The sequence below is a fragment of the Melitaea cinxia genome, chromosome 4, assembly GCF_905220565.1.
Source record: "Melitaea cinxia chromosome 4, ilMelCinx1.1, whole genome shotgun sequence".
In the NCBI taxonomy this organism is placed as follows: Eukaryota; Metazoa; Arthropoda; class Insecta; order Lepidoptera; family Nymphalidae; genus Melitaea; species Melitaea cinxia.
Window position 1 is genome coordinate 18,906,894 of NC_059397.1, and position 18,398 is coordinate 18,925,291.

At 33.0% G+C, this 18,398-nt stretch overlaps 1 protein-coding gene across 1 annotated transcript in view; it reads left to right on the top strand.

The window, feature by feature from the left end:
* The first annotated feature begins 6,395 nt into the window (after positions 1-6,395).
* LOC123670467 (protein O-mannosyl-transferase TMTC1-like) overlaps positions 6,396-18,398 on the top strand; it is a 68,208-nt gene continuing 56,205 nt past the window's right edge. The window contains exon 1 of the mRNA XM_045603961.1: positions 6,396-6,685. Within this exon, the coding sequence (XP_045459917.1) occupies positions 6,396-6,685 (290 nt within the window). The remainder of the gene's footprint in view (positions 6,686-18,398) is intronic.

Below are 18,398 nucleotides of genomic sequence, written 5' to 3' on the forward strand. Positions count from 1 at the left end.
ATAATGATAATTCAAAGGGCTTTTACAGATTACTCAAAAAGAAAAAAGAAAAACATATTTATACATGTATAATAGAAATATAATTACCTCTAAAATGCACATTAATTTAATACAATTAAGGCTAAATTTGTAATTACTCAAACTTGATTAGAGCTCATGACCCTCGATTCAAAGCCAGGTGTTCCAACAAGTGGGTCACACCGTCTCTAATATTCATAGTTATTACCGGCACAATGAAATTGTCGTATATTACCGGGCCAATCTCAAGAGGTCCAAGTTTTCCCATCAGCCTCGCATTTCCCACAAACTCTCAACTTTATCAAGATAAGCGATTTTTAAAAACAATTTACGGCAGATAACGCTTCAGAAATGTTCGACGTTGAGTTTTCTAGTTCGATAAAGTTTTGTAAAAATGTTGCATGTTTTTACTTTTATTTTTTATTAGCAATAATGGGTGAAAAATATTTTAATAAAATGTAGTTTAACGAAATAGTAATTCCTGCAGTTTTATAGGCAGCGTTGCAATGGCTGCGGTTCTGATATTCATTAGTCAGACCATGATACTATACTGCCTAAGTTGGTACCGGTAATGACTTATTGCCTATATGTTACTACATGATAATGTAATTACGATTCAGTCTGTAACATCCCACTGCTGGGCATAGGCCTCTTTCCCCATGTAGGAGAAGGGATGGATCTTAATCCACCACGCTGCTTCAATGCGGGTTGGCAGATATATTCCTTACTGTGAGTAACGATCGCTATTAGATATTAAACATAATAACGGGGACAGACCGGCACAGTGAAGTGACCTACAAGGACAGTCATTCAAACCGGAAAGAAATATTTTATATTGCATGTTTTAAAGTTTCAAATAAATAAATTAAATAATTTTTATTAAGCTCGAAACTATATATATATACCGTGTAATACAAAATCGATAATGTACTGTGGTATGAGATGAAGCCTTCGAAACAGTAAATTGCTTTTCAAATATAACTGTTTAACGTTATTGACACTGCGATTGACCTGAAATTCTGCTTATATTGCAGTTTCAATCAAAGCACTATTCGATTCGTTTCCAAGAGTTGAAATATTCATTATTATTTTGTAAATAATCATTTGCGATTGTGAAATTTCGTATTGACAATTCGTTATTGAAGTTCTATTGCAACGTATATCAAAATGACAAAAGAGGGAAGATCTGTATAATGTATATTGACACCATTAAATTCTCCAACACTTTTTTCTTTACGTTTGATTGCAGCAGTTTCTTATTATTTGTTAAAAAATCGTTTTTCGATTTTCTAGCAACCGATATTGAAATGTCAAAACTTAAAAAAAATATCTTGCCCGCAGTTGGAAGTTCATCAACAAATCACAATTTCTTGAGTTTTGAAGAAATCGTCCATTTTCGATGGCTTTATTAACAACCGCTCTGGTGTTGTGGTGCGTGTATTTGCCTAAAACATTGACGGTTTGCAGTTTCGTCTCGTAGTTTCGACTTGTTTGAACGTGTTGTTTAATTAGTGTTGAAACAAAAATCTTATTAGCCTTCTTTAAGATTACACTGTGTGGCTACGGCACTAAAGAATTTAGCCACCCCCTCTCTTCCCGTGGGTGTCGTAAGAGGCGACTAAGGGATAACAAGGTTCCACAACCACCTTGGAACTTAAGAAGCCGACCGATGGCGGGATAACCATCCAACTGCTGGCTTTGAAATACACAGGCCGAAGACGGGCAGCAGCGTCTTCGGTGCGACAAAGCCAGTACTGCGGTCACCAACCCGCCTGCCCAGCGTGGTGACTATGGGCAAAACACATGAGTTTACGTTATTTTTGGCGTAAACTTATGGAGGCCTATGTCCAGCAATGGACTGTATAGGCTGTAATGATGAAGATTAACGACTGTTAGTAGTGTCAAAAGAGCAGAGAGGATTTGTTGAAGGAGATTGAAAGATGAAGTCAATGTTACAACCTGACTTAATTCACATAAAATATATAGGAAATAATCAATAGTCTACTCTACACCAAACAGCAATAATGACGTCACTTTGTCAACCCCGACAATTAAATTAGTAACTTATTACTAAAACAATACAGTTTTCCAATAAATATAGATATTAATATATTCCGGAGAACGGACCCCAACATTAAAGACGACGCGAGACGCCGTCCCCAACTCTTAATCAATCATACATAATCCGATATTGCCCGTAACAGTAATTTAGAGTTGATTTATATAAATGTACTTTGATTGTTATGTCGTTTGTTACTATATGGACTGGGTCAAGTTATCTTTGAGTTAATCGATTTCGGAATAGAGAGGAACTGTGGTAACTATGTGATTTAATGGGTAGCAAGCAGATGTTGGTCATACACAGGCCGAAGACGGGCAGCAGCGTCTTCGGTACGACAAAGCCAGCCCTGCGGTCACCAACCTGCCTGCCCAGCGTGGTGACTATGGGCAAAACACATGAGTTCACGTTATTTTTGGCGTAAACTTGTGGAGGCCTATATCCAGCAGTGGACTGTATAGGCTGTAATGATGAAGCAGATGTTGAACTGTAATTTTTTTGGAGTTACACCTTGAGAATCGTATAATATAAAGCTCCGGGTATGAAAAAAATATGAGGAGTTAAATCTACTGAACAATGACCTCATTATGTTTTTGTGCGCAACCTATTCTGAGTACCTTTCACTTTTCGGTACGTACGCGTCGTTTTCGTAACGCCATCTATCGGAACCCTATGGACACACACACTTTTTTTCGATTTTTGTTGAGTGAATTTAACAGGTGAGTATGGTCTTTTACATTTCAGGTGCAGTAGTGTGAATGCTTTACGCCTGTACCTGTGTACCAGTAAATTGTACAAATTTTGTGGTTTTCGTCAAACAAACGTTTTCAGTTGTTATTACAGAAACCTGATAGTGTTAGTTATTCAAGTTGATCGGAAATATACGCCAACCCGTAGTGGAGCAGTGCGGTAGTTAGGGTCAACCGTATTCGGTCAACTGGAGTTGGACGTATATTGGCTAATTCATGTTTTTGATTCAAATCTGGATTTTTAACTAACAGAAATATTCCCCTTTAAATCGATGACAACGATATATTGATTTTTAATAAAATAAATAAAACGTATTAATATTTTGCTTCTAGTAATTACAAAAATTTATAAATTGTGTCTATTTAATTGATTTGTGAAAATATTATGTCTGTTTTCTGCTTTCTTTGACATTTATTTTATTTGAATGTAGCAGCTAAATATTAATCTATTCCCATCCCTTGTTTCTTTTGACATTTGATAGTCTGTTGATTAAAAAAGTTTATGACGCATAAAACTTACGGTATGACTAAAATTCGGAACAGTAACTATTAACGGCAACTAATTTAAATTCATCTTATGTTCTATGTACTTTCTCAGTAAAAAAATAAAAAATAACGCTCTATATCAAGTGCTCCTCAGCAGCCTATTGGACCACTTGACTTACGCCAGACACTCTAGTCCATAGGCCACATTTTTTGCGTACAGAGAACGAACTCGCCACCGCGTAATAGTCCGCGCAATTTATATCTAATATATAAAAATATGAAACGAATTTACAACGAACTTCATTTCAATTGTTTTATTAAGGTATACTTAATTATGTTTAAATAATGATTTAAAACAATACATACTGATGTATGAAACTATACTCAACATTTTGTTTTTTAAACGGTTTTATTTAGCTCACCCCGTTTGTTTTATTTTTTATTTATTATTTATTCTTGGGTCAAATTTAGTAATTCAAATTTCACCCTCTTCCTGTCAACCGATTAATCTGAAATTTTGTATACACTTTGGATTTTGGTGACAATACAATTATGTTTATTCATTATCATTATAAATTCAAGATGGCCGCCGCTACAAAATGGCGGATAATTTATGTTTTATTAATCCCATCAATATGGGTATCAAATAAAAGAGCTCAACAAGCAGAATAGAATATACCATAAAAAATTGAAATCCAAGATGGCGGCCGCTACAAAATGGCGGATAACGTAGGTTTTATCAATCCCATCAATATGGGTATCAAATGAAAGGGCTTAACAAGCAGAATACAATATACTATAAAAAATTGAAATACAAGATGGCGGCCGCTACAAAATGGCGGATAACGTAGGTTTTATCGATCCCATCAATATGGGTATCAAATGAAAGGTCTCAACAAGTAGAATACAATTTACTATGCAAAATTGAAATCTAAGCTGGCCGCCGCTACTAAATGTCTGATAACAATTTTTTATCAATCCCACCAATATGGGTATCAAATAAAAGGGCTTGACAAGAAGAATACAGTGCACTATACAACCTCAATATTTAAGATGGGCCTTGCAATAATGAAGCACTAAATGAATTAAACAGAATGCGAAATAAAAACTAAAAACTAGAAAATAAAAATAGGTAAAAAAACTTTTTAAGTTAAACGGTTTTATGTTAAACATACATTGCAATGTTTAAGATAAATGTACTAAAAACCAAAAAATAATAAAATAGATACAGTCGTGGGAATTATAAACACATGCATAGACTAGACTAAAATAAAACCGTGGGGCACGTCAATTGTCTACAAATTATCGACTTAATGTGCGATAGAAGAATCGCTTAATTCGTCGTTAAAATAGGCAGTTGGCCCGCAGACGGTGAGGAAATTACTTACTATTTTCTTGCTCATGGAAATTCCAATAGTTATACACTCCATGTAAATAAAAGAGATGTTTCAACTAGTTTATCGTTGGACATTCACACTGCTGGCTGGCGAGGAATCGTTTCACTGCTCGTAGTTTGTCTTTAATCGACAAAACATATGATAAAAGTACTACTCGCTCACCACTATGAAACCCTAAAACTCGCTTATAATCGAGCTTGCTAGCTTGTTTCCACATTCTAGCCCTACTTATCACACGTCCATCTTTGTCGGTTGAACAACTGCCTAATTATAGTGTAACATTACAAAAAAAACATTTTAATCAACGATTGTAGACAATTGACGTGCCCCACGGTTTTATTTTAGTCTAGTCTATGCATATGTTTATAATTCCCACGACTGTATCTATTTTATTATTTTTTGGTTTTTAGTACATTTATCTTAAACATTGCAATGTATGTTTAACATAAAACCGTTTAACTTAAAAAGTTTTTTTACCTATTTTTATTATGTGATAATTATACAATAGATCAGTCTATGTGAGATTTTGTATATTGGAGACCTAGGTTAAAATAGACTACATTTTATATCATAAAAGACTTTAATCGTAAATGAATATTGTGGAGTGATTTTTACTGAAAAAAAAAAAAAAAACTTGGCGCTCAAAGCCGTAATTAAAATTTTGATTTAGCTAATAAATCGCGATAAATTCCGAAAAAAAAATGTTACATTGTGATATTTAAAATTTGCGTAAACATTATAACACAATATAAAAAATATAAAATAAAGACAAATCGACCTTTTGTACCCTTGTATTATTTCAAATTACTAACAATGTTAAAGTTTAATTTAAATTTCTGATCAAAATTTTAATCAAATGCACTTTACATTACCTAATCAAATCGATCAAATATTCATACAAACTTGAATCGATTTATCGTAAGTATCGAATATCGAGTCGTATGGTTACTTCACTGTTTATGTTCCGATGACAAATGTCAAAACGGGCCTATATTTTGTGACGACTATAGTAATAAATAATTTTGTGACAGATGTCTAGTTAGGATTTTAATTATAACAAATTGAAAATACACCACAGACACGCTATTTTTAAATATTTTTTTTATTTACTTCGAAATAGCATTTTAATTTTTTTTATCTTTAATTTTTTTTTAATAATGGTAGTAAATACGTACACGTTATTAAAAGGATTTAATTTATTTTATTTTGACAATAAACAAACTTTTTATATTGCCGTCTAAATATTTTTTACGTTTACTAAACTTAATCTTTCTTTGTTTCAGATTAACTCCAAGGAAGACAATTTATTAGATTTCGTAACAAAACATCAAGTTGAAGATATCATACAAAAACTACATATAGAAAAGGGCCCGTCTTCCCGGCCATCGTTTAGCTTCGTTACTCATGAATATGACATCAGCGGTCCTCTGATCCAATGTTGATTTATGAGCCGGTGATCTATCATACTTGACAAACGTACCCCTAACTCTGTACATATCAGAAACTTTTAGATAAATCTACGTGATACTACCCGGATTTAAACTACCCAGATTAGAATAATCCAAATTTCAATTTCGAATTAACTAGCCAAACATTGTCAACCAAAATATGATCTTTCGATTTACAAAAAAAATTCAATTTCGCGTTTACGATTAATTATTTTAAATATGGAATAGAAGTGCCATAATGCGTCGTCGTCCACTACCGGTGCGTGAAACTACTACCAAATCGTGGCGTAACTTGTGCGAGAACGAATGGGCGGTGTACGCCATTGTTGCGTCAGTTGGTGCTCTGACGTACTCGAATAGTTTGAGCGGTGAATTCGTACACGATGACATTCCGGCTATCGTGACGAATAGTGACGTGACGGGTGCGAATCCGGTGCTGAGGATATTCGAGAATGATTTCTGGGGCACGCCGATGTCGGACCCCGGGAGTCACAAGTCATACCGGCCGCTGACTACATTGACGTTTAGGTGAGTATTACTAGTGTATACATATTATTTATGACAATTTAGTTGTCCTTTCTGATAAAATCTTAACAGTTAAAACCTGTAGCTTACCTTAAAAAAATACTTTTTGAAGGAGAATCTGATTTTGAGTCCACGGCTCTAAAACTTTCTCTCTTTCTTTCTATGATTTTTGGTATTATGTTATATATTGAGTTTAAGATAATCCAATTTTAACGTCGTTATTTGTAAATGAAATATCTAATTAATTTGTTTCAATACATTAATAAACAAAATGTGGTACGAATTAGCCTTAAGGAGTACAAGACAGTGATTAGTTCGAAACGAGAAATTGAGTAAATTACAAAACATATACATATATACACATAAACAAAAACCTAATATAATGTAATTATTTTATTATAAGCAACTATTTCAATATAAAAAATTTCAAATACCAGAAAAAATATAATTGCCCGTCATTCGAACGTTCGAGAATAAAATATGTCGTCGGAAACAAGATGTAAATATTTGCGTCATTCCTCTTTCTCGGGTCACTACAATCCTGCTAAATGTGAAAGTGTCTCAGTTTCCTGGAAATATACAATAGAGCGTACTTTTTATTTTTGTCGAATTATGTTGGGTGGGCGTTTTGTAATGAGTCCCTTTTAGTAATCTTGTGTCCTTGGTCTTAACCACGACTTCTCCCTTGAGAGAGCCTGTCTTACAAGGGTCTGTGTATATTATACAATTTGGATCACCAGAAATTAATGAATTTGTATGTATGCATGCGTTTGTTTATTCAACAATACTTTTTAAGTTTTTTAATGTATTTGGAGTAAAGTTAGGTTAGGATTCGTAAGGTCATAAGTTTCCATCGAATGTAGTTACTATAAACATCCAAACATGGTAGCTGAAGAATAAAATCATGACTTCCTTTCTTAAGGAGGAACCTGAAACTGTTTCTTTGAAAAACAATAACTAAGTACCGTCACGGAAATATTCAAGGAAATAATATTCAATTATAAAATTTCAATTGCAAATATCTTGTAAGATTTAGATTATTCGTAAATCATAAATATAATTAATGTATTGTGAGTAAATAGCATACTTAGCAATGTTTTCTGTAGTAATATTATAAAGCTTTTTCTTTGTTTGTTTAAATATATTACGTCTTCAAATAAAGGAGCAGTAAATAAAAACTGTGATCACTGTAACGTTTTCTTAATTTATAACGCAAAATTTATAAAATGTTTATAAAGGCTAAACACAATAACTGAACTTCATAAATAATAAACAATTTTTGTGTTCCATTTCATTTCATTTCTATAAACACTCGTTTTTATTTATGAATCTTCAATTGTAACTTTGAAATTTCTCGAATAAATATTTTGAAATATAAATTGTAATTTTCAGGCTATATTTTTCAAATCGGTAGTTTATATTAATGTTTTAGAACGTAACCATCAGATTATTTATGAACTGATTAAATTATTCTTATTATTATTATTATTAGGAATGTATCGAATAATATATATTTTACGCGGTTAATTAGAAAAAAAATCTGAAGCCTAACAAGTTGTATGTAATAAAAATTAATGTGGATTTCTATTTAGGTCGACAAAGAAAAAAACAAATAAAAATAAATAAATAAATTATATTCTAAAATAACAGCATTGACATAATTATCAGTGTAATTAACTACAAGTAAAAAAAATGTATTTGACTGGATACATAAAAAAATGTTTATTTAACGGCTAAAATTTTTAACTAGATTCTTTAAATCAAGAGTGAATAGGCATCTTCTAGGCAAGCGCGCACCACCTTAGGCTGCATCTTCACTTGACTTCAGGTGAGATCGCAGTCAAGCGCTAGTCTATATATTTAAAAAAAAAAAAAAAAAAAAAACTAGATATATACATAAGATAGTGTAAACAAACAATAGGAATTTAAAGAAGTTTTAGACAAATCTTACATTAATAAAATGTGTAATAGACTCTGATATCTCGACTCCTCTCCTGTTAGGTTTCTCCTACTTATAGGGTTTTCAGTTATCAAGTATCAAGAATGAAACATAATATTCCACAAAGCTCAAATGATTTTTTCCCGAGAGTTCCGAGAAATTTATTGCTACAAAACTCAACCGTACTAGTTTGGATTCGAAATTTGAACTCGTGATTATTTGAGATCCATAACTTCTGTCATGTGGATCAATTTAGCAATTAGCAGTTAATTTACTGCATTTTTCTTGCATTTGACTATTTTTTTTATTTAACAAAACTCATACATGCACAACGTAAAAAGTAACTAGTTAACAAAAAAAAAATGTAATAATAATAATAATAATAAATATTTAATATGTGGTGTGATGGGACACCAGGTAGGAACGAAGTTCCTTCGGAAAGTATAGAAGCAACACAATTTGAAAAAAAAAAATGTTGAATTTTATATATATTTTCTAGTTCTTGATTTTTTTTATTTTGTTGATTGGTTTTTAATTAAATACATAAAAGTATTTAGGAAATTAAAAAAAAAAACTATTAAGTGCAATAAAAAAAACATGTCTATTTATTTTTTTCGACAGTATAAAATTACATAAATAATTTAACAAAAAAGTTTACTTGTAATATTTTAGTTTTACAAATGTCATATTATACAGTCGTGTGACTGATATTACGTCACTTCCGTTATATATTTTTCTTACGGTTTTAGTACCTTACATTTTTTTCAGTTTGGTTGCCCAGCCAAATGTCAAGCCTGCCGTAAGGAACTTCGTTCCAATAAATAAACTGTTATACTGTTCTTACGGGCTGTATATTTACTCAAAATATACATATATTTTTTTATAAATAATCAATTCTGTGGATCACATATATAACCTACGGGACCATTGCAGGGTTAATCTCTCAAAGCGTGTGATTATAAAAATAGAAACAGGACATTTTTATTTCACACTTCTAAGTAACACCCACGCACACGCCTTTGAACCTGTATCTTACGGACTCTCGTGCCGCCTCGAACGCCAAGACAGTTTGTTTTTCAGACATACATGATTATGTTCTTAGTTTCAAACCACTTAATGTTCCAATTTTATTTATTTTTACAGAGAATCGCTATTTCTTATTCCATCACAATGACTACAGTCAACCGCGCTAAGTAAATAGTAACTCATAGCAATTACGATTCCTGTGTGTAGGGCTTACTTCAACTAGTCAATTTGAACATGGCGATCTAATTTGCCGCGATTTAATTGCTCAAAGGAGGTGTCCAATCTAAGTGATAGCGATAATTAACGGGAACATATAGACTTAATATACTATATTTCTTGTAATAAATAAATCAAAGGCTCGAATACAAATTTTAACGTTAAGCCGTGGGAACACCATTTTTATTAATTATTAAAAAAAAAAGTGTGGTGTCGTGGGACACCAGATGTGAACAAAGTTCCTTATTATAAAATACTAGCTGACCCCGCAAACGTTGCCATATATTTTATTAACATTCTCAATACCCCCCAAACTTAACACTTAGGGGTATGAAAAACTTAGGGGTATGAAAAATAGATTTTGTTCGATTCTCAGACCTACCCGATATGCACACAAAATTTCATGAGAATCGGTCAAGCCGTTTCGGAGGAGTTTAACTACAAACACCGCGACACGAGAATTTTATATATTAGATTAATTTCAAGTTCTATTCGAGGTATAAAAAAATAATTATTCGGGTATATATTTTTTATTGTGATTTATTTATTGACAAAACAAAAACTACTTTACAAAATTATCTTAACACCTTTATTTTTTTAAAATTATTTATAAAAATATATAATAATTATCAAAAGATATAATAATAATAGCAAACTGCAATAATAATAACAGTCATCACGTAGACTATACATTACAAACTGTATAGCCATCATACATGACAATACGTAAGAATCTTACGCTTTTATTTAACGTTACGGACGTTCTTGCCGGCTAGGGTACCCCTCCGCAACGCCCCATGAGGAACTTTGTTCTAAAAAACATTAAAACAAACATATCTAATATATTTAATATTATGTTCCAAAATGTCTATAAATACGAGTTTCAATAAGCAAAAGTTGGCGCATCGCAACTATTGGGTCTTTCATACTACCAACAACTATATAATGTTTAATATTGGAGAGTAGCTTGGGAGCATTTACACTTCTAAAAACTTACCACGCTATAATGAGCTCTACTAGTAACTAATATAGCTGATATTACTTTACATATGTGCTAAATTAACTGAGACGTCTATGTTAAGGGGTTTTTTGCGTGGGAAAAGGAAATGGGACGTGTAATGTGTAACTTTAGATATCTTTTTTATGGGTTACAGATAATATGGGGGTGAGAACTTTTGAAAGATACGGATTTTTTTACTGGTTTTTCTCAAATTTTCGTGATAAAACGATTCTCTAATACCTTTTCAGGTAGAATACAGAATTTGGGGAAAAATCTACGTATAGATTTTGTTGAGAAGAATCATTAAGAAACATAATAAATCTATAAAAATAAATAAAATTGGAATGTTTGTTTGCAATATTAAATTAACCGTTTTTTACTAAATGCATTGGAAAATATTATTTTGGTATATGTATCGTCTATACACACGATACATATACCAAAATAATATTTTTTATAATTTTTGTGTCTGTCTGTTGTTTCCGGCTAATCTCTGGAACGGCTGGACCGATTTTAACGGGACTTTCAATGGCAGATAGCTGGGGTAATAAGGAGTAACGAAGGTTACTTTAATTTTAGATTTTTTTTTTATTTTATAACTCTGCCAACTAAATAATAATTATTTTTATTAAATTTCACGCGGACGCAGCTAGTACATAATAAAAATGTTAATAAATTAACTGAAAATTATATTCTTAACTATGTCTGAATCAAAGCTAGCATTAGTTATCTCTACACGTCATTATTTAGGCGTGTATCATCTCGTAGCGAGCATTATATTTTAGTTATTGAAGACGTTTTTGTATAAAAATATTTATTCACCCTCATCAATGCTAAATAATTTTTTGAATCTTATTCCAAAAACGATTACCTCAACACATTAAAACCTTTTTTATTTTGAAAAATCAGAAATCTGGGTTGTTTATGTTTGAACACTAGAACGATGCGTGCAATGAGAGCATTAAAAGAAATTCCATCTACAAACTAAACACATTTTGATTAGGAATATATTATTTTATTTTCTTGGCCGCTTTGTGATAGTGTACATTTTGTATTTATCGATTTTTGTCAGTAATTTCAACCTTATTTGTAACGTATTAAAGTTTATATTTTATTCAACGTGACTAACTTCGCACTGACCCAATAAAGAATGAAGCATATTAAATTTCTTTCGTGTGAAGGTTTCTTTGAAGGCGCTGATAAAGAGCGAAGCTTTGTATGAAGGTAGCGTAATTTCAAGCTAAATTTCCATATAATGTTGTTTACCGTGACGGTTATAAAGACTTTGTAAATAGTATACACCGTGACTCGTCTAACGTTAAAGGTCAAAGGCTCTTATCAATTTTGTCGGCTTATTTGCTTTCAAAATATATAGTCATGTAAGAGTCCGTGGAAATTTCACCGACGTAGAATGGAATTTTTTATTTATTATTTCATATTATTAGATTTTTTCGAATTTATTTTGTCAATCTCATTTGCATCGGTTTGTTAAGTACACGTATCCAAAACTTCATATGAAATATTTTTTGGGAGTCTGATTTAAAAAAGAGGCGACCTTTTGAAATTGAATGAAACATTTTGGTGGACCAATAAGGGAGTCATCAGTCATTATTACTTCAGCCTGTCGCAGTCCGCTGCTGGACATAGGCCTCCACAAGTTCGCGCCAAAAATGGCATGAACTCATGTGTGTTGCCCATAGTCGCCACGCTGGGCAGGCGAGTTGGTCACCGCAGGGTTGGCTTTGTCGCACCGAAGACTCTGCTACCTGTCTTCGAAGATGCTACTGCCCGTCTTCGGCCTGTGTATTTCAAAGCCAGCAGTTCGATGGTTATGTCGCAATCTGTCGGCTTTTTAAGTTCCAAAGTGGTAGTGGAACTGTTTTATCCCTTAGCCGCCTCTTACAACATCCACGGGAAGAGAGAAGGTGGCTATATTATTTTTGGCTGAAACCACACAAAAAGAAAGTAGACGTGTCAAAAAGCAAAAATTATTTTATCAACTTTGCGGGTTCACAAGTATAAAATGAATATATCCATTAAAATGATAAAATATTAATTTGGAAAATTGAGACACATATTAGGAAGGAATACAAGAATTCTCTGAACTAATTATCAAGAACGCATAATTATTTACTGAATACATACAACATCCAACTTTGATGTTCTGCCATCTTTGTCATCCTGATCTCGACTTTAACTAAAACAAATAGAGTAGCTTTTAGTTTAAACGGTATTAGACAAAAAACTGTAAGACTCAAGTATGAGGAAGTAGGTCACAGAGATTCTCAAGACAATGGTCGTGAAACGCTCTGTGATAAACGACACGGTGATGAGTAGGTGGAAAACCCTTGGAAATTAAATACGTTACAGTGATAAATGAATGCTGCTGTCGACTAGTTTTTTATTTAATTCAATCGGATTTTAACGGATTAAAACGAACAAAATAAAATTGTATTTGTGGAAACATTAGGAATCTTTAGATGTAACATTTTAAAAAATAATTTTATTGTTTTTAGAATAATAAATGATTTTACTCGTAGAATAATAAATGACATTGTAAAAGGAATTGACACAGGATTAGGTTAACATTCATCCCGAAATTATATTTCATCATTCTAAGATCGAAGTATAGATTTGAAGGAAATAATTGTGATCACAAATTATTCTTTCGTATATGTGTATGTGTGTGTGCGCGCGCGCATTTGTGTGTATGCGTCTTTGTGGGTGTATGTGTGTGTGTGTGTGTGTGTGTGTGTTTTTTCGTGTGTGTGTGTGTGTGTGTGTGTATGTGTGTGTTCGTGTGTGTGTGTCATGTTATGAATCGTTTTGTTTTTAGATTAAATACTGATATTTAGGGGTAAGCAATGACTGACAAAATTTTAATGATTCCAAGAATCAGCGTACCAAAGTCTGCGTTCCAGATTCTAGATAAAATCTAAATTTCATATCCTCTTACGGCTTTGTCGATTTTTTAAATTAAAACCCCAATAAGTTACTCGGCTGAAAATATCAATATGCGACATCGATGTTAATTAAAATGAATTTAACAATATTTACATAGTACGTTGAAAACAAGTCAGTTTGGCGGATTAAGCTTTATACAAAAATATATTTTCAGTTTTTGTTTATGTATTTAAGCTATTTACCTACTGAACTGGTTGTTGTATCGGGAATCGCAATGCGGTAAGTTTGTAACACGCGATTGTATTAACATTACGTACTTATGGGGAGAGGTAATCCTTTTCATTATTTCAAAACTTTACCACAATATATAATAAAAAAATGTGCGTGTGTCCGCTGCGACGTACGACTGGAGTTGACTCCTTCTGATCGACTGTCTAAATAGGCACAAAAAAGGCTAACTAATCTAAGGAAAAGATTAATACCATATCAAATGGTAAATAAACAAATCAAATAAAGCCAGTTTCCAGGGTTCCGATAGATGGCGTTATTAGAAAACGTCTTCGTCTATAGGAACCTATTTGGTTCCGATAGATGGCGTTACGAGAAATGTAACGAGGTAATACGTTCAGTAGACTTACTCATCATACCGGGGACCTTATATGAAAATCAATTCTTAAGGAGTAAACTCAAAAAAAAAACAGTGAAATATTAAATATATGAGATACAATTATATTATTCTTATTATTTTGAATGGTCAAAAAGAAGCTTTCATGGAAAATATCTAAAGAAACAATAATAATTTTTTGTGTATAAATAAATATCTATGACAATATACACACACGGTCGTCTGTTCCTAATGTAAGCAACTTAATGCTTGTGTTATAGGTAACAGCCGACTATATTACATATATTACATGCATAGGTTGTTCGATTTTTAATTGCGCTCCTTCAAATGGAGGGTTCAATAGATGTTATAAATTACGTTCCACGCATTTTTTTTCTAATTTACTTTGTCTTAATATACGAGCCACTCTGGCAATTTCCTTCTTTTTATTTTAATTATTCATAAACAAATCAACAAAGGAAAACGTGAATACTAACTCCCGCATACAACTAAAGAACTGCATATGGGAACAAAATTTTCTTCTAGAATGTTTTTCATTGTTAACTAAAGCCACGCTTATGCGCTCACGAAAGGTATATTGCGGGACAAGTATATAAAAATATCTTGTCTTTTTAAACAACTTCAATTTTAAAAATTGACTAGATTTTTTTTCACACGGAACTTAATCTACCACACCTACAGAACCCTTTATTTGAAGAAACAGACTCAAGGTGTGAATCGAACCCACAACCCCCGGATCAGAAAGAAAAACATTATAAACTGTGCCAATGGGCTAGTTCATAATGATATAATTAAATATGTACTGGTATTTTTTTACATAGATTTTGAATCTAACCACCCAGAGGTGGACCTGTCAAATTAACCGAGCTAGTTGCGAAATAAATTTAATGAAAAATTAAGCAAAACGAGGTGGAATATGCAACGCAATGCGGTGAGAGGTCGCACGCAACCGTCACGTTGCGGATTTCCGACTGACTCCGAGGATTTTCGCTCTAATTACTTCAATGCACTTATTAGTCGAGCGACACGTACTTCGTATAATCTAATTATGATTATGACTTTACCTTATATGCCTGATGTTGTATGGAAGAGGTCACTCCTTTACCGCGAAGAATGTTTTTTTTCTTTATACACAATTTTTTGTTGTAAAATGTCCGTTTTTGGTGTGCAATGTATGTGTATTGTATACAGGCTGAATAAATCATAACAATGAGTTTATTTACTTGTTCAAAGTAGCTGAACTGAACTGATCTGAATCAGGTTATAAGCGATAGATAATTGCTTATTATAGACACGAAATTCAAGAACAGATAATTGTTTATTAAAGACACGAAATTCAAGAATAGATAATTGTTTATTATAGACACAAATTCTTATACAGAGTGGTATTCGAATCAACGATCGTGGGTGTTAAAGTGACTTTCACATACCGCTACGGTAAATCGGTTTTGAAAAGGTTTTTTTGTATTTTATTTAAATAATTTTAAACGTTTTTGAATCAAAATTTAAAAAAAATAAATTATGACTTTTATAATAATTTAAATAACGTTTTTTTTTTTTAAATTGTCTCTACAATACATTAACATATTAAGAGATTTACAAAAACTCCATATTTGTTCCTAGGTTATACTCAAAGTGCTTTTTGTAGATATTCATATCTTGATTAGTTTGAAAAATTAAATATTTATACATATGTAGTCGTTTTTCAATAAAAAATACAATTGCTTTTTAACCGACTGCCAAAAAAGGAGGAGGTTCTCAATTTTTTTTTTGTAAGTTACCTCAGAAGTTTTGATTGGAAGAACCGATTTTGATTTTTTTATCGACAGGTAATGCGTGCCACGTGGTCCCATTTAAATGTAATCGATATCTAACAAGTAATTTTAGAGCTATATCTAATAATGCGTATTTAATTGACATTATTTTCGTCAACCTACGTTGTATTATACCGCATAACTTTTCACTTGATGTACCGATTTTGATGATTCTTCTATTAATCTAAAACTGATATTTGTTTTGTAGTTTCACCGCTGATTACCTTCACCGCTGAGTATAAGATTATTTTAGTGAAGATTTTGACATTAGGGCACTTTTTTAATTTACTGACACGTGTACGATACACTGGGTTGATATATTAGGTCGCAAGTTTAATCCCCGCTCACGACAGACATTTATTTGTCGTGGTCTGGGCGTTTGTGCTTGTGTATTGTGTGTTTCCGGAGCCCCGACAAAATCCTAGTGGGTCCGTTAAGTGCGTAGCGATTTATTATTATTATTATATAGATCTACGTATTTACAGTAAACGAAGAGTTAAGCATACTAATGAATGCTTAACTTTTCGTTTCAAGGTACTCAAAGAAATTCTGAACTGTGTACTTAATTATCTGGAGTACTCCGTAACTTCACTCGAAGTGTATAGGTTGGAAATTAAAGATGTACTGAAAAGCTCGATTCATGTTAAAGAGGTTCTCGTGGAGAGATAAACCGCGGAAACACGCCTCAAAAGGATTGAATGGAAAGTGCTAGAAATCGGATTTAAAGTGCTGTCTAATTATGTTCAATTTAACCTTTAAGTACTGACGTGGGTGTCTCACAGACGGTGACAAAACAAATATGAGCCTTATTTCGACGCCTTTAAAGTTACCCCCGCGCCCTTCCCTGTAGCTTACGGATTGAATGTGACGATTGGTCAGTCGAGCGCTCGCAAGCGGCGCATCAGCACGTTCGGCTGTGGGGCTGCGCAGTGTCTCTGAGACGTAAGGTCAGTATTAATGTTTCGGGTCTGTTAGACGTCAGGTCATTATTAGTGTATATCTTTCTAAGTGTCTATTAGACGTCACCTCATTATTGATGCTATTTTTTAGATGGATCAACCAAGTACTTCAAAAAATTGTCCCAAAAGAAGAAGAGTGGTTGCAGTTACTAGTGAGGACTTCGAAAATACTCTACAAACTTGGTTAGAAAAGGAAACGGAGGGTGATTTTAGCGACGTTGACGATGATCAGGCAGACCCAGACTTCTTCTTGCAATCTGATCACGAAACCGAATCCGAACAGTCAGAAGACGAACAAGAGCATGAGAATCAGCTACAAACTAGACCGACCAGTGTGCCTCTTGTTGATGTCAACCGAACTTCAAGATCCGAAACTACGAGTCCTATTTCAATTTTATCTGGTAATCAAAAGTATTATTACGGAAAAAATGGGTACAAGTGGTCATCTGAAGAACCTGTTAACAGATCAAGTCGTACAGCAAGTCACAATATTGTTGATATTCCACCACGTCAACCCAAAACATTCATCGACTCGGAATCTTTATGGCTTGAGCTATTTGACACGAAAATTGTTACTTGTACTAATCAAAAACTTTCACAGGTTTGCACAAAGTACAAAAATCCAGACAAAGTTGAACTTAGACCAACCGATCGCGAAGAAATGAAAGCTTTCTTGGGTTTATTATTTTATACCTCAGTTTTCAAATCAAATCACGAAAATACCAAATGCATTTTTGCTACTGATGGTTCCGGGCGTGAAATTTTTCGCTGCGTAATGTCTCAATTCCGATTTCTCACCCTCCTAAACTACATTCGTTTCGATGACAGTAACAGTAGATCACAACGCCTTGAAACGGACCCATTGGCTGCAATTTCAGAAATTTTTGGGCTGTTCATTGCCAATTGCAAGAAAGCATATACTCCCGGAGCATACTTATGTGTAGATGAGATGCTAGTTCCATTTAGAGGCAGATGTAAATTTATTATTTATATGCCCAAAAAGCCGGCCAAGTATGGCCTAAAAATTTTAGTTGTTTGTGACGCAGAAACCTTTTATGTACATAATGCATACATCTACCACGGAAAAGACTCTGATGGGCTAGGACTACCAGAAACCGAGAGAAAGCTTGCCATCCCAACTCAGTCTGTATTACGTTTGTGTAAGGATTTTGAAAAAACCAATAGAAATATTACAGCCGACAATTGGTTTAGCTCCATAGAATTGACGGAACG